Source organism: Triticum aestivum, chromosome 5A (assembly GCF_018294505.1).
Source record: "Triticum aestivum cultivar Chinese Spring chromosome 5A, IWGSC CS RefSeq v2.1, whole genome shotgun sequence".
NCBI classification, from domain to species: domain Eukaryota; kingdom Viridiplantae; phylum Streptophyta; class Magnoliopsida; order Poales; family Poaceae; genus Triticum; species Triticum aestivum.
In genome coordinates, this window is record NC_057806.1 from 179,253,369 (window position 1) to 179,276,114 (window position 22,746).

Here is a 22,746-nt window from a genome sequence, read left to right on the forward strand (position 1 = left end):
TATTAAAAAAACGCGAACCGACCTACGGGCCGTATCCGGCCCGGACTCCTCTGGGGGGGGGGGGGGGGCTTTATATAGCGCGACCCCGGGCCACGCCAGCCCAAAGCCGCGCCCCGCCGCCCCAAACCCTAAGCCGCCGTCGCCGCGCCGCCGCCCGCCGCCGCCGGAATCCGCCGCCGCCGACGAGGTTGTCCCGCCGCCGCCGTTTTTTAGAAAAACCGTTCGGTATTTCCGTCGGTTTTTTAGATCCGCTTGTTTTCGATAGATCGGTTTTTTCGGTTTAGTTTATTTAGCAAGCGTTCGTTCGTTTAACGAACGCGTTCATCGTTTAGATCCAGATAACGAACGTTCGTTCGTTAATCTGTTCGTCGTTTTTCTTTTTCTCAGATTAAATCCGCAATTTTTCTCATCGCGATTTCTGATCCGATTTTAGTTTTAGTATAACTTTTCGCTCGTTTGTCGAAATCAGGCGATTCAAGCGCCCGGAGTTTCGTCTCGAAACCCTCTTTCCATTTAACCAACTCAAACAAGTTTTTGCCTCTGTAAAATTTGACCTAGATCCAGAATAGTAAACGAAGCCTATTTCTTTTGCCCTTTGTCTTCCGTTGCTTCGTTCGATTTGATTCTTTTTGCCAACCGGAGTTCTTAAGTTGAACTTTCTGGTTAGATCTCTTATTTGAGTTTTACCTGTGCATTATTTGAGTACTTATTGTATGCTTGTTTGTTTGCGATAGAGTACCTGGAGTGCGCCGCTTGCTACTTCGAATCGCTAGGTTTTGTGGATCATCAGCAAGGCAAGTAACACTTTGATCATACCTCCTACTACCCAGTTTTTATTGCATTAGATCAATCCTCACACATTGCATGATTAGGATCTAATTAAATTGTGGGTTTGGGAAGTAGTTGAGGTAGTACCTATCACCTGTTTTATTATCAAACCTCTAGGAGTTACTTCTACGTTTGCTTATTATGCCATGCTATGCTAGTAGACATGGATTGGGTGAGTGAAATCCACGACATATGTGAGTTTGTTAAATTAATGGTTTATCTAAGGTGGCAACTTAAACACACATCTTGGTGGATTGAGGCACCTGTGTATTCCAGCGATTGCCTGTTTTTCTTTTGGACCGCCACCCAGGCTCAAAGGGATCATGAGATTATTCATACTAGAAACTTCCGTGTGCAGCCACAAGCTACTATGGGCTCTAGCATAGTTGACTAAGTTGTGCGAACTCTTACAGTGGTAGACTAGCAGATGTAGGGGAAAGTAGGTGTAACGGTCTACCCGTTCGTAAGGTGTGAGCGCTTCTGAAAGACTATGTCTCGGTCATCCGTTTCTCAAACACCATGTAGTGCGAGAATCCCAACGGAGGAGATTGAGTCTTGTGGGGAAAAGTGCGCAAACATCTGCAGAGTGTATAAACTAATCATGATTAGCCATGTCCCCGGTTATGGACATCTTGAGTATCTAGTACTTGGATTATCGTGTGAATCTCATCATGTTACTATAATTAATTTGGTTGGGTTTTAATGATGTTACTTAATTGGGATTGAGAATGCTGTCAACTATTCTCAATGTTCAACAACCACCATGATAGTTAAATAAAATTTATTCCTTTGCAGTAGGGAAAAATTGGCTTTACGCAAAACTGTAACCATAGAGCTTTCCACCAGCCAAAAATGCATGTAGTATAGCCTTATTCCATATTTGCTCTCTATGTGTTACATTGCCAGCATATTCCATGTGCTGACCCGTTTCGGGCTGCAACGTTCATGTTGCAGACTTTTCAGACGACGAGTTAGGTGCTTTTAGGTCGTGGTTCTATACTCAGTGATGCCGTTGGAGTTGATGGACTCACTTATCTTCCAAGCCTTCCGCTGTTATTGTTATTAGATGGCCTTAAGCCATATTTATTGTAATAAGTTCTCTTTTGAGACACTCGATGTAATAAGTGTGTGATTGCTACTCTGTTATAAATCCTTCAAGTACTGCGTGGTGTCAGCATTACTGATCCAGGGATGACACCAGAGCATAGAGATTGGACCGTTTGAGGTCTGGTCGCTACAAGATGGTATCAAAGCACACGCTGACTGTAGGACATGACCACTAAGCTAAAGCCCTAGATCACTACTCACTCTTCTCATTCCGACTCCTCATCTTTTCTACTCTTTTAGGATGGCGGATGCAAGGAACAAGTTCACACAACCGGATGAAGATACCCCCTTTGGACGTCACTTGAAGGAAGTCACTAGATATCTGAACATAGGAGTACCAAGCTTCACCGGGACTTACAACACCACTTTACCTGAAGAAGAGCGATGGATGATTCAAGTTCAAGTTCCAGGAAGAACGTTCATGCCAGTCACTGAGCCCATATAGTTTTCCTTTGATGCACCAACCTGGAGTCTAGGAAAGAGCATGGCAGCTCACATCGCCATGGGACGCATTGGAGAAGTTTACCGCAATGATCTCAAGGATACAATCTACCAGATTTGTGGGTGCCGAGATGAGCACTGGGAGATGATCAGCACCAGGAAGGATAGATCAATTGCAGCTTTTATCCAGGAGTTAAACCAGCACATTCGACATCAGGAGAACTAGATGTGCGCCGACATGATAGATCTGAAGAAGGCAAGGACTAGAATCAAGGAACTGGAGGAAGAACTCAAGGCTACACGTGAAGATTATGAAGAGGAAATCGAAGTATTAATGGAGAAGAATGATGATCTGATCAAGAAGATTGGAATATTCATGGGAGGCCCTACACTAGTAGAAGAAGACGAAGAACCCAAGGAGATTCGCCCGGAAGACTACATCATCATCGACGACACCGACTCGGATCCAGATGATAGCGATGATGACTATGTTGATGAAGCTGGAGCAGATATCATGGAGTCTGCAACCAAAGAATATTTCTAGTAGACCACCCCATCAGTAGTAGTAGTCCACCATGTAAATATAGTAGTCCGAGCACTTTTGCGATAGTTAGATCGATTGTATGCCCTTGTTTGATTGAATGAAGTGAATTGTTTGCTTTTGCCTCATGTGCATATGGGTAGTGTTTTCTCTCTAGACCCCTCTCTATTCTTAAATCTAATCCTTTCTAAACCCTAAGATGCCTCCGAGACGTGACCCCGGATTTACCTTCCACCGGAGCTCACTCAGTTGATCCAGCAGCAGAACACATTAATGCAGTTGCTAGTCCAGAATCAGAATCAGGGGAACAGCAACAACAACCCACCACCACCACCACCTGTTGATCACTTAGCCTGTTTTCTTAGGCTGAATCCGCCGGTGCTTTCCAGTAGCACCGAGCCGATAGTAGCAGATGATTGGCTCCGCAAGACAACAAGGGAGTTGACCACGGCAGGATGCATAGGTGCAGAAAAGGTGAAGTTTGCCGCCCATCAGCTTGAAGGACCTGCAACATCATGGTGGGAGAATTTCACAGCCACTTTCCCTAACGACACTGTCACATGGGACCAGTTTCAGCAGGCTTTCCGTACTGCCCATGTTTTAGCAAGAGCTATGGCCATGAAGAAGCGTGAGTTTCGCAACTTGCGCCAAGGAGGATGGACAGTTGGCCAGTATGTGGAGGACTTCAGTAAGTTAGCACGTTATGCCCCAGATGACGTTGCTACGGATACAGCTAAGCAGGAGAAGTTTCTGGAAGGACTGAATGATGAGTTGAGCATGTAGTTGATGGTAGAAACCTTCAACAACTACCAGGAGTTGGTAGATCGTGCTCTTATGATTGAAGGGAAGCAGCAACAGATTGAGAATCGTAAGAGGAAGTATGGACAAGGGAAGTACAATTCAGGAGCTCAGCAGAAGCCACATTTTACCCCTAGACCGGGAGGACAATTTTAGCATACCCATGGAGGAGGTAGCTCACACAATCATAACGACACCAAGAATGGTAATGGGAATGGAGGAAGCAACGGCCAGAACCGCACCAACCCATCAACCCCAGCCAAGAGAGACCTGAGCCAAGTCACTTGCTGTAAGTGCCAGAAGATCGGACATTATGCCAATGAATGTCCTGAATCCCAGAATGGAAATGGCAATGGAAGCTCTGGGAAGAAGCTGAACCCTTTCAACAGGGGACAGGTGAACCACTTTAACGTGGAGGAGGTTGAAGAGCAGCCGGATGCAGTAATCGGTAAGTTTTTGGTTAAGTCATTTACTGCACTCGTTCTTTTCGATACTAGTGCATCGCATTCATACATATCAAGGGGATTCGTGGATAAGTATAACCTGCCCACCAAAGTTCTTAGAACACCTATGTTAGTAAGCTCACCAAGAGCGGAGTATATGGCTAGTAAGGGATGTTTTCAAGTGCCATTGAGTACAGGTAGGCATGTGTTTCCCTCGGATTTAATCATTTTGGAATCACAAGGTTTGGATGTAATTCTGGGTATGGATTGGCTGTCGATGTATGGAGGAAACATTGATTGCGCTAGTAAGTCAATTTTACTTACCACCCCAGAAGGAAGAAGGATCAAGTATGTATCCCGACATGTGCCTAAAAGGACTCAAGTAAATTCGTTAACAGGAGTTGTGCAGGAGGAAGTACTAGTAGTGAAGGATTTCCCTGATGTATTTCCAGAAGAGTTGCCAGGCATGCCACCGGATAGAGATATTGAGTTTTTAATTGAGCTTTTGCCAGGCACAGGGCCAATATTAAGAGACCATATAGGATGCCCGCAAAGGATTTGGAAGAGATTAAGAAGCAGATTAAGGAGTTACTGGATAAAGGATATATTCTCCCAAGTTCTTCACCTTGGGGATCGCCAGTTCTTCTAGTGGAGAAGAAGGATGGATCGTTAAGGATGGTTGTTGATTATCGAGGATTGAATGAAGTAACCATCAAGAACAAGTACCCACTACCGATGATCAATGATCTGTTTGATCGATTGCAAGGAGCTAATGTATTTTCCAAGATTGATTTGCGATCAGGGTACCATCAGTTGAAGATTCGAGAACATGATATACCTAAGACAACTTTTACCACCAGGTATGGGCTGTATGAGTATATGGTTATGTCATTTGGTCTGACTAACGCACCTGCATATTTTATGAACATGATGAACAAATTATTTATGGAGTTTTAGGATAAGTTTGTCGTAGTGTTCATTGATGATATCCTGGTTTACTCGAAGAATGAAGAGGAGCATAAGGAGCATTTGCGTTTGGTACTTGGTAAGCTCAGAGAACATCAGTTATATGCCAAGTTTAGCAAATGTGAGTTTTGGTTGAAGGAAGTTGGATTCCTAGGACACATTATATCCAGAGAAGGTATAACAGTAGATACCACCAAGGTTGACACTGTGACAAATTGGGAAGTCCCAACAACAGTTGGAGAGATCCAGAGTTTTCTTGGACTCACATGATACTACCGGAGATTCATTGAAAATTTCTCGAAGATTGCAAAACCTATGACAGAGTTGTTGAAGAAGGATACCAAGTTCAAATGGACCGAGGAGTGCGAGGCTAGTTTCCAGGAGTTGAAGAAACGTCTGGTTACATCACCCGTGTTGATTTTGCCAGATCAAACCAAGGATTATGAGGTGTATTGCGACGCTTCATGTAGAGGACTTGGAGCAGTGCTTATGCAGGAAGGAAGAGTTGTTTCATATGCCTCACGATAGCTTAAGCCCCATGAGTTGAATTATGCTACGCATGATTTGGAGTTAGCAGTCGTAGTGCATGCGTTGAAGACTTGGAGACATTTTCTCATTGGAAACCATTGTGAGGTGTACACGGATCACAAGAGTTTGAAGTATATTTTCACGTAGAAGGAGTTAAATCTCAGGCAAAGGAGATGGTTGGAGCTCATCAAGGATTATCATATGAGATTGCATTATCACTCCGGGAAGGCTAACGTAGTAGCCGATGCGCTGAGCCGTAAAAGTCATGTCAACACCCTAACGACGGGAGATTTACCAAGGGAGTTAGCCAAGAATCTTCGTGAGCTAGGTTTGGAGATAGTTCCGAGAGGCTATGTAGCAGCATTGGAGATTCAGTCTACTTTGATGGATAAGATTAGAGAAGCTCAGAAGACTGACAAGGAGATTGCTTCTATTAAGGAGAAAATGAGCAAGGGAAAAGCTAAAGGATTTAGCGAGGATGAGCAGGATACCTTATGGTTTGAAGACCGTGTTTATGTGCCTAATGATTCGGAGATCAGGAAGTTAATTCTGCAAGGGGCCCATGATTCACCATATTCGATTCACCCAGGAAATACCAAGATGTATTTGGATTTGAAGGATACTTTTTGGTGGACTGGAATGAAGAAGGATATTGCGGAGTATGTAGAAGTTTGCGATGTGTGCCAGAGAGTAAAGGCAGAGCATCATAAGCCAGCAGGATTGCTACAGCCATTGCCAATACCCGAATGGAAGTGGGATAAGTTAGGCATGGATTTTATCAATGGATTTCCCAGAACACATTCAGGCTATGACTCGATTTGGGTTGTAGTCGATCATTTGACAAAGGTAGCTCATTTCATTCCAGTGAAGACTACCTATACCAGTGCTAAGTTAGCAAAGATATACATGACCAGGATCGTATGTCTGCATGGAGTTCCAAGGACTATTGTATCAGATAGAGGAACCCAATTTAGCTCAAAGTTCTGGAACCAGTTGCATGAAACTTTGGGTACCAGGCTGGAGTTCAGTACAACATTCCATCCTCAAACAGATGGATAGACCGAAAGAGTCAATCAGATTTTGGAGGATATGCTGAGAGCTTGTGCGCTAGATTATGGATCTAGTTGGGACGAGAATTTGACATACGCGGAATTCTCTTATAACAACAGTTATCAATCCAGTTTGAAGATGGCCCCTTTCGAAGCCTTATACGAAAGGAGGTGCAGGACCCCATTGTCATGGGATGAGGTTGGAGACCGCTAGCCGTTTGGACCGGATCTGATTAAGGAGTCTGAACAGAAAGTAAAATTGATTCGCGATAGGCTCAAGGTAGCCCAATCCAGGTAGAAGAGCTACGCAGATTCTAAACGCATGGAGACAATTTACGAAGTCGGAGACCGAGTTTATCTTCGAGTATCTCCACATCGAGGAGTTAAGCACTTTGGAGTTAAGGGAAAGTTAGCGCCACGTTTTGTAGGACCATACAAGGTTCTGGAGCGTACGGGAGAAGTAGCTTATAAGTTGGAATTGCCCAAAGGATTGTCAGGAGTTCACGACGTGTTCCATGTTTCCCAGTTGAAAAAGTGCCACGGAGAGAAGGCTGATATACCGCTGAGAGATACAGTGCCGCTGGAAGCAATTCAGTTGGACAGTGATTTGACCTATGAGGAGAAACCAGTTAAGATTCTTGAGTATGCCAGCCGAGTAACCCGTAGCAAGGTTATCGAGTTTTGCAAAGTTTAGTAGAGCCACCACACGAAGGATGAAGCCACCTGGGAACGAGAGGAAGATCTGTTGAAGGACCACCCTCACCTATTTTCTAGCCAACCCGAATCTCGAGGGCGAGATTCATCTTAAGGGGGGTAGGTTTGCAACATCCCAAATTTTCAATTTGGAATGTTATATACTAGATCATCATTGCATATCATATTTATTTGCATTTTGGTTGATCCTAGAAATTCTACACAACTCAAGGACCCTCGGAGAGAGTTGGGGATTTCGTTATTTTCATATTTGAGTTTTCTCAAATTTTGAAAATAGGATCATTTGATTTGATTTATTTTATCTTCAATTATTTCTATTATCAAAATATGAGAGAGGGAATAAAATGAATTTCTCAAAATAAAGAAATATTAAGGATTTAATAAAAAATCAAATAAGATTTTATTTTGGTTTTATTTGCTATTTTATTTGAATTTAGGAAAAATGCGCGTTTTTCAAAATTGCATTTAGGCCCCAAATAAATGCTCATCCTGTGCGGCTTGATTTTAGAAGCCAGGGAAAAATTTATTTCGGGATTTTTGGAGTCCGTTTAGTATTCCTTTTGTTTTTTTGAGCGTAATTATTAAAAAAACGCGCGAACCGACCTACGGGCCGTATCCGGCCCGGACTCCTCCGGGGGGGGGGGGGGCTTTATATAGCGCGACCCCGGGCCGAGCCAGCCTAAAGCCGTGCCCCGCCACCCCAAACCCTAAGCCGCTGCCGCCGCCATCGCCAGCCGCCGCCGGAATCGGCCGCCGCCGACGAGGTTGTCCCGCCGCCTCCGTTTTTTAGAAAAACCGTTCGTTTTTTCCGTCGATTTTTCGTCGGTTTTTTAGATCCATTTTTTTCGAGAGATCGGTTTTTTTCCGGTTTAGTTTATTTAGCGAGCGTTCGCTCGTTCGTTCATTTTAATGAACGCGTTCATCGTTTAGATCCAGATAACGAACGTTCGTTCGTTAATCTGTTCATCGTTTTTCTTTTTCTCGGATTAAATCCACGATTTTTGTGATCGCGATTTCTGATCCGATTTTCGTTTTAGTATAACTTTTCGCTCGTTTGTCGGAATCAGGCGATTCAAGCGCCTGGAGTTTCGTCTCGAAACCCTCTTTCCGTTTAACCAACTCAAACAAGTTTTTGCCTCTGTAAAATTTGACCTAGAGCCAGAATAGTAAATGAAGCCTGTTTCTTTTGCCGTTTGTCTTTCATTGCTTCGTTCGATTTGATTCTTTTTGCCAACCGGAGTTCTTTAGTTGAACTTTCTGGTTAGATCTCTTATTTGAGTTTTACCTGTGCATTAGTTGAGTACTTATTGTATGCTTGTTTGTTTGTGATAGAGTACCCAGAGTGCGCCGCTTGCTACTTCGAATCGCTAGGTTTTGCGGATCATCAGCAAGGCAAGTAATACTTTGATCATACCTCCTACTACCCAATTTTTATTGCATTAGATCAATCCTCACACATTGCATGATTAGGATCTAATTAAATTGTGGGTTTGGGAAGTAGTTGAGGTAGTACCTATCACCTGTTTTATTATCAAACCTTTGGGAGTTAGTTCTACGTTTTCTTATTATGCCATGCTATGCTAGTAGACGTGGATTGGGTGAGTGAAATCCACGACAGATGTGAGTTTGTTAAATTAATGGTTTATCTAAGGTGGCAACTTAAACACACATCTGGGTGGATTGAGGCACCTGGGTATTCCAGCGATTGCCTATTTTTCTTTTGGACCGCCACCCAGGCTCAAAGGGATCATGAGATTATTCATACTAGAAACTTCCGTGTGCAGCCACAAGCTACTATGGGCTCTACCATAGTTGACTAAGTTGTGCGAACTCTTATAGTGGTAGACTAGCAGATGTAGGGGAAAGTAGGTGTAACGGTCTACCCGTTCGTAAGGTGTGAGCGCTTCTGAAAGACTATGTCTCGGTCATCCGTTTCTCAAACACCATGTAGTGCGAGAATCCCAACGGAGGAGATCGAATCTTGTGGGGAAAAGTGCGCAAACCTCTACAGAGTGTATAAACTAATCATGATTAGCCGTGTCCCCGGTTATGGACATCTTGAGTATCTAGTAGTTGGATTATCATGTGAATCTCATCATGTTACTATAATTAATTTGGTTGGGTTTTAATGATGTTACTTAATTGGGATTGAGAATGCTGTCAACCATTCTCAATGTTCAACAACCACCATGATAGTTAAATAAAATTTATTCCTTTGTAGTAGGGAAAAATTGGCTTTACGCAAAACTGTAACCATAGAGCTTTCCACCAGCCAAAAATGCATGTAGTATAGCCTTATTCCATATTTGCTCTCTATGTGTTACATTGCCAGCATATTCCATGTGCTGACCCGTTTCGGGCTGCAACGTTCATGTTGCAGACTTTTCAGACGACTAGTAAGGTGCTTTTAGGTCGTGGTTCTATACTCAGTGATGCCATTGGAGTTGATGGACTCACTTATCTTCTAAGCCTTCCGCTGTTATCGTTATTAGATGGCCTTAAGCCATATTTATTGTAATAAGTTCTCTTTTGAGACACTCGATGTAATAAGTGTGCGATTGCTACTCTATTATAAATCCTTCAAGTACTACATGGTGTCAGCATTACTGATCCAGGGATGACGCCAGAGCATAGAGATTGGACCGTTTGAGGTCTGGTCACTACACTTGGCCTGCCTCCTCTCTTCCACCACTAGGCCCATAAGGCCCATTAACTTCCCGGAAGGGGTTTCGGTAACCCCCGGTACTCTGAAACTAATCCGAAACGACTCGAACCATTCTGATGTCCGAATGTAGCCTTCCAACATATGAATATTAATGTCTCGACCATTTCAAGACTCCTCGTCATGTCTGTGATCACATCCGGGACTTCTAACAAACTTCGGTACATCAAATCACATAACTCATAATACATACCGTCATCGAACGTTAATCGTGCAGACCCTACAGGTTCGAGAACTATGTAGACATGACCGAGACACATCTCCGTTCAATAACCAATAGTGGAACCTGGATGCTCATATTGGTTCCTACATATTCTACAAAGATCTTTATTGGTCAAACGCATAACAACATACGTTGTTCCCTTTGTCATCGGTATGTTACTTACCCGAGATTCGATCGTCGGTATCATCATACCTAGTTCAATCTCGTTACCGGCAAGTCTCTTTACTCGTTCCGTAATGCATCATCCCGCAACTAACTCATTAGTCACATTGCTTGCAATTCTTATAGTGATGTGCATTACCGAGAGGGCCCAGAGATACCTCTCTGATACACTGAGTGACAAATCCTAATCTCGATCTATGCCAACTCAACAAACACCATCGGAGACACCTGTAGAGCATCTTTATAATCACCCAGTTATGTTGTGACGTTTGATAGCACACAAGGTGTTACTCCGGTATTCGGGAGTTGCATAATCTCATAGTCATAGGAACATGTATAAGTCATGAAGAAAGCAATAGCAATAAACTAAACGATCATACTGCTAAGCTAACGGATGGGTCTAGTCCATCACATCATTCTCTAATGATGTGATCCTGTTCATCAAATGACAAAACATGTCCATGGCTAGGAAACTTAACCATCTTTGATTAACGAGCTTGTCAAGTAGAGGTATACTAGGGACACTCTGTTTGTCTATGTATTCACACATGTACTAAGTTTCCGGTTAATACAATTCTAGCATCAATAATAAACATTTATCATGATATAAGGAAATATAAATAACAACTTTATTATTTCCTCTAGGGCATATTTCCTTCATTGTTACAGTTGGGGAACGTAGTAATTCAAAAAAAAATTTCCTACAATCACGCAAGATCTAACTAGGAGATGCATAGCAACGAGAGGGGAGAGTGTGTCTACGTACCCTCATAGACCGAAAGTGGAAGCGTTTAGCAACACGGTTGATGTAGTCGAATGTCTTCACGATCCAACTGATCTAGGTACCGAACGTACGGCACCTCCATGTTCAACACATGTCACGATGACGTCCCTCGAGCTCTTGATCTAGTTGAGGACAAGGGAGAGTTCCGTCAGCACGACGGCGTGGCGACGGTGATGATGAAGTTACCGGCGCGGGGCTTCACCTAAGCACTACAACGATATGACTGAGGTGTTGAACTATGTAGGGGGGCACTGCACACGGCTAAGAGATTGTCTATTGCGCCTTTGGGGTGCCCCCCGCCTCCGTATATAAGGGGGGGGGGAGGAGTGATACGTCCATTTTGCATCATGCTTTTATATCGATATTTATTGCATTATGGGCTGTTATTACACATTATGTCACAAGACTTATGCCTATTCTCTCTTATTTTACAAGGTTTGCACGAAGAGGGAGCATGCCGGCAGCTAGAATTCTGGGCTGGAAAAGGAGCAAATATTAGACACCTATTTTCCACAACTCCAAAAGTCCTGAAACTCCACGGGAGTCATTTTTAGAATATATAAAAAATATTGGGCAAAGGAAGCACCAGAGGGGGGCCACCCACTATCCACGAGGGTGGGGGGCGCCCCCCCTATCTCATGGGCCCCCTGGTAGGCCTCCGGTGCCCATCTTTGGCTATATGAAGTATTTTTCCCTGGAAAAAAATCATAAGGAAGCTCTCGGGATGAAACTCCGCCGCCACGAGGCGGAACCTTGGCGGAACCAATCTAGGGCTCCGGCGGAGCTGTTCTGCTGGGGAAACATCCCTCTGGGAGGGGGAAATCATCACCATCGTCATCACCATCGATCCTCTCATCGGGAGGGGGCCAATCTCCATCAACATCTTCACCAGCACCATCTCATCTCAAACCCTAGTTCATCTCTTGTATCCAATCTTTGTCCCAAAACCTCGGATTGGTACCTGTGGGTTGCTAGTAGTGTTGATTACTCTTTGTAGTTGATGCTAGTTGGTTTATTTGGTGGAAGATCATATGTTTAGATCCTTTATGCATATTAATACCCCTCTGATTATGAACATGAATATGATTTGTGAGTAGTTACGTTTGTTCCTAAGGACATGGGAGAAGTCTGGCTATAAGTAGTCATGTGAATTTGGTATTCGTTCAATATTTTGATGAGATGTATGTTGTCTCTCATCTAGTGGTGTCATGTGAACGTCGACTACATGACACTTCACCTTTGTTTGGGCCTAGGGGAAGGCAGTGGGAAGTAATAAGTAGATGATGGGTTGCTAGAGCGACAGAAGCTTAAACCCTAGTTTATGCATTGCTTCATAAGGGGCTGATTTGGAACCATATGTTTCATGCTATGGTTAGGTTTACCTTAATACTTATTTTGTAGTTGCAGATGCTTGCAATAGGGGTTAATCATAAGTGGGATGCTTGTCCAAGTAAGGGCAGTACCCAAGCACCGGTCCACCCACATATCAAATTATCAAAGTAACGAACGCGAATCATATGAGCGTGATGAAAACTAGCTTGATGATAATTCCCATGTGTCCTCGGGAGCGTTTTCCTTTATATACGAGTTTGTCCAGGCTTGTCCTTTGCTACAAAAAAGATTGGGGCATCTTGCTGCACCTTATTTACTTTTATTACTTGTTACCCATTACAAATTACCTTATCACAAAACTATCTGCTACCGACAATTTCAGCGCTTGCAGAGAATACCTTACTGAAAAATGCTTATCATTTCCTTCTGCTCCTCGTTGGGTTCGGCACTCTTACTTATTGAAAGGACTACGATAGATCCCCTATACTTGTGGGTCATCAAGACTCTTTTCTGGCGCCGTTGCCGGGGAGTGAAGCTGTAACACCCCGGATGTAACTTGCCATATTTGTAACTCCAACTCTTGCCTTTTTCGGCTTTAAGTTATGAGATTCCCTTCACGGTTGGGTTTTGTCTTTGTTTTGCATTTTGTTCATGTCATGCATTTCATATCATGTCATCATGTGCATCTCATTTGCATACGTGTTCGTCTCATGCATCAGAGCATTTTCCCCGTTGTCCGTTTTGCAATCCGACACTCCCACGTGCACCAGCTTCCCCTTTTGTCTCTTTTCGTGAGCGGGTGTTAAACGTTCTCGGAATGGACCGAGATTTGCCAAGTGGCCTTGTTACACAACCGATAGATCGCCTGTCAAATTTTGTGCCATTTGGTGTCCGTTTGATACTCCAACGGTTAACCGGGTAACCGCAAAGGCCTCTTGTGTGTTGCAGCCCAACACCCCTCCAAAACGGCCCAATAACCCATCCAAACCACTTACATGTCCTCCATCGTCGGATCACGATCGTGTGGGCGAAAACTACACTCCATTTGGACACTCCTACCTCCTCCTAGCTATAAATATGTGCACCCCGTCCAAATTCGCGGTCTAACCCTAGCCCTTCTCCACCGCGCCGCCGGACGCGTCCGGCCGCACCGGACATGTCCCCTCCACCAATCCACCGCCGCCATGTCAGCATTGGCTCCGCCGCACCCAATAGATGCGCGCCACATCGCCCATGCCCGTACCCCACATCGCCGCTCCCCGCACCGGCCCGCCGAGGCCCGGGGCAGGCCCTCCCCGACCCGCATGTCCCCCCGCCGCTGCCCGCCCCCGCGAGCCGTGCCGCCTCCACCGTCCGCCCGCGCCTCCATTGCCGGCCGGCAGCCGCACGGCTCCCCGCCGCGACGCCCGCGCCGCGTCGCCGACCCCACGGGCTGCCGCCTCCTCGTCGCCGGCCTCCTCCGCCGCGCCGACGACCTCCCCGTCCCTCTCCGGCCATCTTCTCCACCCGCTCCGGCGAAGTCCCCCCAACGAACCTTGTTTTCCGTGCCAAAGTCAAACCCTAGATCTGAGATCAGGAGGGTATATTTTCGTCTAAGTCCTTTTCCCCTTATATTTTCAGGCTCTGTTCATCGCATCATATCTCCGTGACCGTAGCTCCGTTTCATGCATATAATATACCGAAATGTTCATTGTGAGATGATCTTCATTTCTTTCCATTGTGGCATGCTTGTTTGAGTTCATCTTGATGCCCAAATCATTGATGCAAGAGTGCTATAAAATGTTTACTGCTTCTACTTATCAATTTAGGGTGATTTGTCATTTTTGTCACATTTGATGTGTGCTTCATATGGACATGAGCTCTACATGTGTTTTGAACTATGCCATGCTATCTTTATAGGGGTGCTTGCCATGTATTTTTGTGATATTTGTGGTGACTAGAACAAGCATGCAAAGTAGCCTTCGTGATATTGCTGATTTCAAGGACTTAGGATTTTGTTGTCCTGTGCCTGCTGTTATTTTGATGCCATGTAAACATGATGCTACAGTGAGATCCATGGTTGTTTGGAGTTGCTTCAGTAAGGATGTTTTGGACATATGGTTATGCTCTATCCATCCATACCCCTGTTTGCAATTATGGAGTGCCCTATCATGTCTTAATCTTGCTCTAATTTTGCTATAAAATGTTCCTGGCAGATTGTTTACATGTTAATCAATTTTGCCATGGTTGTTGTTAGTGATCCAAGCCTGCTATGAACTTGCTCTTGCCATGGTTAGCTTCATGAACATGTTATCTTGCTATTGCCATGCTTGTTTTGCATGCAAGGCTTTGTGATGAGTGATTTGAGCTCGCAAAGGTGCCTTCATAATTCTGTTTATGCCATGCTTAGTTTTCTGCTATGTCTGAAACTGTTAATAAAACTTGCTATGTTTACCTGAGTGCCATCATATCTTTTGTGCCTTTTTGGCTCATGGTCAGTAAGAGACTTTTGTTCTATGCATTTAGTAGATTCATGCCATGCCTTGTATTGCTATTATATGTTCCTGTAGCATGTTGTTTGCTTGCTCTAAACATGGCTTCCTGATGTTATTTTCTGGCATGTTGTATTTTCACTAAGTCTATGAAGCTGATATTTTTTGCACTTTTGCCATGCTTGTTTGAACCTGCTTTTTTGTGATTTAGCCGTAGCTCAGTGTTCATGTTTTGTCAAGCATCTTGAGTACATCACTTCCATATGCTTTTTTGTTATGTTGGAGTGCAGTAGCTTAGTTTCTTGTTGCATTCTAGATGGCATCGTGCTGTTAATCACAGAATTGTGCCATTCTTGTTTTGCTTGCCATTTGCAAACCGTGCATCCGTTTCCGGTGATCTTTATATCGATTTCGACCGAAATCATATCATCTGTCCAGCGACACACTTGGTTTGCCAAGTTGATGCCTTGATCATTCTTTTCCTTCCAGAGCATGCATATGCATTGCATATCACATCTCGCATATCATGTCATGTTTTGCATCATGTTGCTTGTGCATTGCACCGTGATTGATTGTTGGTCCTTTGCTTGTGTTCTTGCTTTGGGTAGAGCCGAGAGATGAGTATGTGATCGAGGAACCTGTTGAGTATGCTAACGAGGATCAAGCTTTTGTCAACTTTGAGAACTTTGCAGGCAAGATGACCATACCCTCGAAATCACTTCTATCTTTGCTTGCTAGTTGTTCGCTCTATTGCTATGCCGCTCTACCTACCACTTGCTATATCATGCCTCCCATATTGCCATGTCAAGCCTCTAACCCACCTTTCCTAGCAAACCATTGTTTGGCTATGTTACCGCTTTCGCTCAGCCCCTCTTATAGCGTTGCTAGTTGCAGGTGAAGATGAAGTTTGTTCCATGTTGGAACATGGATATTGTTGGGATGTCATTATTATCTCTTATTTACTTTAATGCATCTATATACTTGTGTAGTGACCTGACCCGAATGGATCACGTCTACTGTGCTATGGTGTCATCACTGGATCAGTAATGCTGACACCACACAGTACATCGAGGTTTTATAGCAGAGTTGCAATCACACACTTATTACATCGATGGCTCAAAAAGAACTTATTACAATAAATATGGCTTAAGGCCATCTAATATTGATAACAGCGGAAGACTCGGAAGATAAATGGGTTCGTCAACTCCAACGGCATCACTGAGTATAGGGCCACGACCTAAAAGCACCTCAATCGTCGTCTAAAAAGTCTGCAACATTAACGTTGCAGCCCGAAAACGGGTCAGTACATGGAATATGCTGGCAATGTAACACATAGAGAGTAATGGAATGAAACAGCTATACTATATGCATATATGGCTGGTGGAAAGCTCTATGGTTACAGTTTTGCGTAAAGCCAGTTTTTCCCTACTGCAAAGGAATAAGTTTATTTAACTATCATGGTGGTTGTGAAACATTGAGAATGGTTGACAGCATTCTCAATCCCAATTAAAAATAATTAAACCCAACAACATTAATTAGAGGTAACATGTTGAGATTCACATCGATATTCAAGTACTAGATACTCAAGTTGTCCATAACCGGGGACACGGCTAATCATGATTAGTTTGTACACTCTGCAGAGGTTTGCGCACTTTTCCCCACATGACTCGATCGCCTCCGTTTGGTTTCTCGCACTACATGGTGTTTGAGAAATGGATGACCGAGACATAGTCTTTCAGAAGCGCTAGCACCTTACATGTGGGGTAGACCGGTACACCTACATCCCCTACATCTGCTAGTCCACCCCGTAAGAGTTCGCACAACTTAGTCAACTATGCCAGAGCCCATAGTGGCATGTGGCTGCACACGGAAGTTTCTAGCATGAAAGATCTTATGATCCCTTTGAGCCTGGGTGGCGGTCCAAAAAAAACAGGCAAGTCCTGATAGACATCAGGTGCCTCAATCCACCCAGATGTGTGTTAGGTTGCCACCTTAGATAAACCATTAAAATTATCAATCTCACATCTGTCATGGATATCACTCACCCAATCCACGTCTACTAGCATAGCATGGCATAATAAGCAAACGTAGAGTAACTCCCAAAGGTTTCATAATAATACAGGTAATAGGTACTACCTCATCTACTTCCCATCCCACGATTTAATTAGATCCTAATCATGCAAAGGTGAGAGGATTGATCTAATGCAATAAAACATGGGTTGTAGAAAAGGTATGATCAAAGTGTTACTTGCCTTGCTGATGATCCGCGAGTCCTAGGGTTTCGAAGTAACAGGCGGCGCAATCCGGGTAATCTATCGCAGACAAACAACAAGCATACAATAAGTACTCATCTAATGCACAGGTAAAACTCGAACAAGAGATCGAACCAGATAGTTTCAACTTAAGAACTCCGGTTGCAAAGAAAGAACCGAAAAAAACAAACGGCGGAAGAAAACAACTCGGTTCTAGCAAGTTGAAACTAGGTCAAATTTTACTGTAGCAAAAACTTGTTCAAGTTGATTAAACGGAACGGCGGTTTCGAGACGAAACTCCAGGCGCTTGAATCACCTGATTCCGATAAATGAGCGAAAAGAAAGACTAGAAAGAAGATCGGATCTGAGATCGCGATCGCGGAATAAATCCGGCGAAAAGAAAAAGAAGAACGGTTAAACGAATGGACGTCGTTAACCTAGAAGAATTCGGTGATCACGTTCGTTAGGACGAACGGTCCGGCGAACGGTCCAAAGGCAACTAAATCGGAGAAGAAAACGAATCCGATCTAGGGTTTCGGAGAAGAAAACCGAACGAAAAACCGATCTAGAAAACCGGAACGGTTTAGAGAAGAAAAGAATCGGAACGATTAGAAGAAAACGATCCGAGAAAAAGAATAGATGTAGCGCAGGGCTACCTCCGGCGAGGTCTCCGGCGAGGGGCTCCATCGGCGGTGGCGTAGGGCGGCGGCGGCGGTGAGGCGGCGGCGCGGCTAGGTGCGGCGGCGGCGGCGGTGACGCAGGGCGCGGGCGGCGGCTTAGGGCGGCGCGCAGGTGAGGGGCGGCGGCGTGGCGTGTGGTGGAGCTCTAGGCTTTGGGTTTGATGATTTAGAGGGGGGTGCTTGGGTATTTATATGGGTGAGGGGAGACAAAACTTGGGGTAGAGGGCAAGGAATTAGACTAGGATTAGGAATAGAAAAGAGGGAAGGAAAAGATCTAGAAATAGAAAAGGAATATACGGAAGTAGGACCAAAGTCCTACTAGGATTCGGTACTAGCAAGAGGCGGCGGCGGCCGGCCGGCTCCTGGCGCTGCTACATGCTGCGCGCGCAGGGAGGCTGAGGCGGTGGCTGGCTGGGCCTTGGCCCGACTGGGCCTATGGTAAGTTTTTTTTTAAACGGTTCAGCGCGCAGAAAAAAAACAAAAAGAGAACTAAACGAACTCCGAAAAATCTAAAGTAAATTTTCCCCGACTCCTAAAAATGAGCCGAACAAAATGAACTTTTCTCCGGACCTAAAATGCAATTTTCGAAAACGCGCATTTTTCCCTATCCAAATAAAATGCAAATAAACACCGGAAAACAAAAATTGATCTATTTATTATATCTTCATTTTTCCTAAATTTGGGAAAGTCATATTATTCCCTCTCTCATATATTTTGACACCAGAAAAATTATTGAAGATAAAATAAATAAATCAAATGATCCTCTTTTCAAAATTCGAGAAAACTCTCAAATATGAAAATAATGAAATCTCCAACTCTCTCCGAGGGTCCTTGAGTTGCGTGAAATTTCTAGGATCAACCAAAATGCAAGAAAATATGCTATGCATGATGATCTAGTGTATAACATTCCAAATTGAAAATTTGGGATGTTACAAACCTACCCCCCTTAAGGTGAATCTCGCCCTCGAGATTCGGGTTGGCTAGAAAATAGGTGAGGGTGGTCCTTGAGCAAATATTCTTCTCTCTCCCAGGTGGCTTCATCCTCTGAATGGTGGTTCCACTGAACTTTGCAAAACTTGATAACCTTGCTGCGAGTAACTCTACTGGCAAACTCGAGAATCTTGACTGGCTTCTCCTCATATGTTAAGTCATCCTTTAACTGAATCACTTTTAATGGCACTGTATCTCTTAGCGGTACCTCCGCCATCTTGGCGTGACATCTCTTCAGCTGAGAAACATGGAATACATCATGAACTCCTGACAGTCCTTCTGGTAATTCCAACTTATACGCGACTTCTCCCATGCGTTTCAAAATCTTGTACGGTCCAACGAAATGCGGTGCTAACTTTCCCTTAACTCCAAAGCACTTAACTCCTCGAAGTGGGGATACTCGGAGATAAACTCTGTCTCCGGTTTCGTAAACTGTCTCCTTGCGTTTTGAATCTGCGTAGCTCTTCTGCCTGGACTGGGCTACCTTGAGCCTATCGCGAATCAACTTAACTTTCCGTTCAGACTCCTTAATCAAATCTGGTCCAAAGAATTGACGGTCTCCAACTTCGTTACTGTTGTCATGGAACAAAACTATTATCTGATACGATACTCCTCGGAACTCCACGCAAACAAATGATCCTAGTCATGTATATCTTCGCCAACTTAGCACTGGTGTACGTGGCCTTGACTGGAATAAAATGTGCTACCTTCGTCAAACGATCAACTACTACCCATATCGAGTCATATCCTACTTTTGTCCTGGGTAGTCTTGTGATAAAATCCATGCCTATCTTATCCCACTTCCATTCGGGTATCGGCAATGGCTGTAACAATCCTGCTGGCTTCTGATGCTCTGCCTTTACTCTCTGACATATATCACAAACTGCTACATATGCTGCAATATCCTTCTTCATTCCGGTCCACCAGAATGTTTCCTTTAAATCCAAATACATCTTGGTATTCCCTGGGTGAATCGAATACGGTGAATCATGTGCCTCTTGCAAAATCAACTTCCTGATCTCCGGGTCATTGGGCACATAAACACGGTCCTCAAACCATAAGGTATCGTGCTCATCCTCACGAAATCCCTTAGCTTTTCCTTTGCTAAGTTTCTCCTTTATAGCAGCAATCTCTTTGTCAGATTTCTGAGCTTCTCTGATCTTATCCATCAATTTTGACTGAATCTCCAATGCTGCTACATAGCCTCTCGGAACTATTTCCAAACATAGCTCACGAAGGTTTTCTGCCAACTCCTTTGGTATTTTCCCCGTCACCAGGGTGTTGACATGGCTCTTACGGCTCAATGCGTCAGCTACTACATTAGCTTTTCCGGGATGATAATGTAATCTCATGTCATAATCCTTGATGAGCTCCAACCATCTCCTATGTCTGAGGTTCAACTCCTTCTGCATGAAAATGTACTTCAAACTCTTGTGATCCGTGTACACCTCACAATGATTTCCAATGAGGAAATGTCTCCACGTTTTCAACGCATGCACTACGGCTGCTAACTCCAAATCATGCGTGGCATAATTCAACTCATGAGGCTTCAGTTGTCATGATGCATACGAAACAACTCTCCCTTCCTGCATAAGCACTGCTCCAAGTCCTCGACGTGAAGCGTCGCAATACACCTCATAATCCTTGGTCTGATCTGGCAAAATCAATACCGGTGAGGTAACCAATCGTTTCTTCAACTCCTGGAAACTAGCCTCACACTCCTCAGTCCATTTGAACTTAGTATCCTTCTTCAACAATTCAGTCATAGGCTTTGCAATCTTTGAAAAGTTCTCAATGAATCTCCGGTAGTATCCTGCGAGTCCAAGAAAACTCCGGATCTCTCCAACTGTTGTTGGTGCTTCCCATTCGGTTACGGTCTCAACCTTTGTGGGGTCAATTGCTATACCTTCTCCGGATATAACGTGTCCGAGGAATCCAACTTCCTTCAACCAAAACTCACATTTGCTGAATTTGGCGTATAACTGATGTTCCCTTAGTTTCTCCAAAACCAAACGCAAATGTTCCTTATGCTCCTCTTCATTCTTCGAATAAACTAGGATGTCATCAATGAACACTACGACGAACTTATCCAAAAACTCCATAAACACTTTGTTCATCAGGTTCATAAAATAGGCAGGTGCGTTAGTCAATCCAAATGACATGAAGGTATACTCATACAGTCCATATCTTGTGGTGAATGATGTCTTAGGTATGTCCTGCTCTCGAATCTTCAATTGATGGTACCCTGATCGCAAATCGATCTTGGAAAACACTTTAGCTCCTTGCAACCGATCAAACAGATCGTTGATCATTGGCAGTGGGTACTTGTTCTTGATGGTTACTTCATTCAATCCACGATAATCAACAACCATCCTTAATGATCCATCCTTCTTTTCCACTAGAAGTACGGGTGATCCCCAAGGCGAAGAACTTGGGCGGATGTAACCTTTATCCAATAACTCCTTAATCTGATTCTTAATTTCCACCAAATCCTTTGCTGGCATCCGGTACGGTCGCTTCGATATTGGGCCTGTACCTGGCAATAACTCAATCAAAAACTCAATGTCTCTATCCGGTGGCATGCCTGGCAATTCCTCAGGAAATACATCAGGAAAATCCTTTACCACTAGTACTTCCTCCTGCACAACTCCTGTTAGGCAGTTTACTTGTGTCCTGTTTGGCACATGCCGGGATACATACTTGATCCTTCTTCCTTCTGGTGTGGTAAGCAAAATTGTCTTACTGGCGAAATCGATGTTTCCTCCATACATCGACAGCCAATCCATACCAAGACTCACATCCAACCCTTGGGATTCCAGAATAATTAAATCCATTGGGAATACATGCCTTCCTATACTCAATGGCACTTGGAAACATCCTTGTCTGGCCATGTATTCTGCTCCTGGCGAGCTTACTAGCATAGGTGTTTTAAGAATCCTAGTGGGCAGGCTATACTTTTCCACAAATCCCCTTGATATGTATGAATGCGATGCACCAGTATCAAAAAGAACGAGTGCAGTAAATGACTTAACCAAAAACTTACCTATTACTTCGGGCTGATCTTCAATCTCCTCCACATTAACGTGGTTCACCTGTCCCCTATTGAAAGGGTTTGGCTTCTTCCCAGAGCTTCCATTGCCATTTCCATTCTGGCCTTCGGGACATTCATTGGCATAATGTCCGGTCTTCGAACACTTGAAACAGGTGACTTGACTCAGGTCTCTCTTGGTTGGGGTCGATGGGATTGTCCGGTTCTGGCCGTTGCTTCCTCCATTCCCATTACCATTCTTGTGGCCATTATGGTTGTGCGAGCTACCTCCACCATGGGTGTGCTGAAACTTAAATCCTGGTTTAGGGGTAAAACGGGGCTTCTGCTGGGCTCCAGAGTTATACTTCCCCTGTCCATACTTCCTCTTACGGTTCTCAATCTGCTGTTGCTTCCCTTCAATCATGATGGCACGATCTATCAACTCCTGGTAGTTGTTGAAAATCGCTACCATCAACTGCATGCTTAGTTCATCATTCAGTCCTTCCAGAAACTTGTCCTGCTTAGCTGCATCCGTAGCAACGTCATCTGGGGCATAACGTGCTAACTTACTAAACTCCTCCACATACTGGCCAACTGTCCTTCCTCCTTGGCGTAAGTTGCGAAACTCACGCTTCTTTATGGCCATAGCTCCTGCTGAAACATGGGCAGTGCGGAAAGCTTGCTGAA

General features: G+C 44.2%; 1 protein-coding gene across 1 annotated transcript in view; it reads left to right on the forward strand.

Moving 5' to 3' along the window:
• The first annotated feature begins 13,822 nt into the window (after positions 1 to 13,822).
• Positions 13,823 to 22,746, forward strand: part of LOC123101264 (vegetative cell wall protein gp1) — a 38,956-nt gene continuing 30,032 nt past the window's right edge. The window contains exon 1 of the mRNA XM_044522791.1: positions 13,823 to 14,119. Within this exon, the coding sequence (XP_044378726.1) occupies positions 13,823 to 14,119 (297 nt within the window). The remainder of the gene's footprint in view (positions 14,120 to 22,746) is intronic.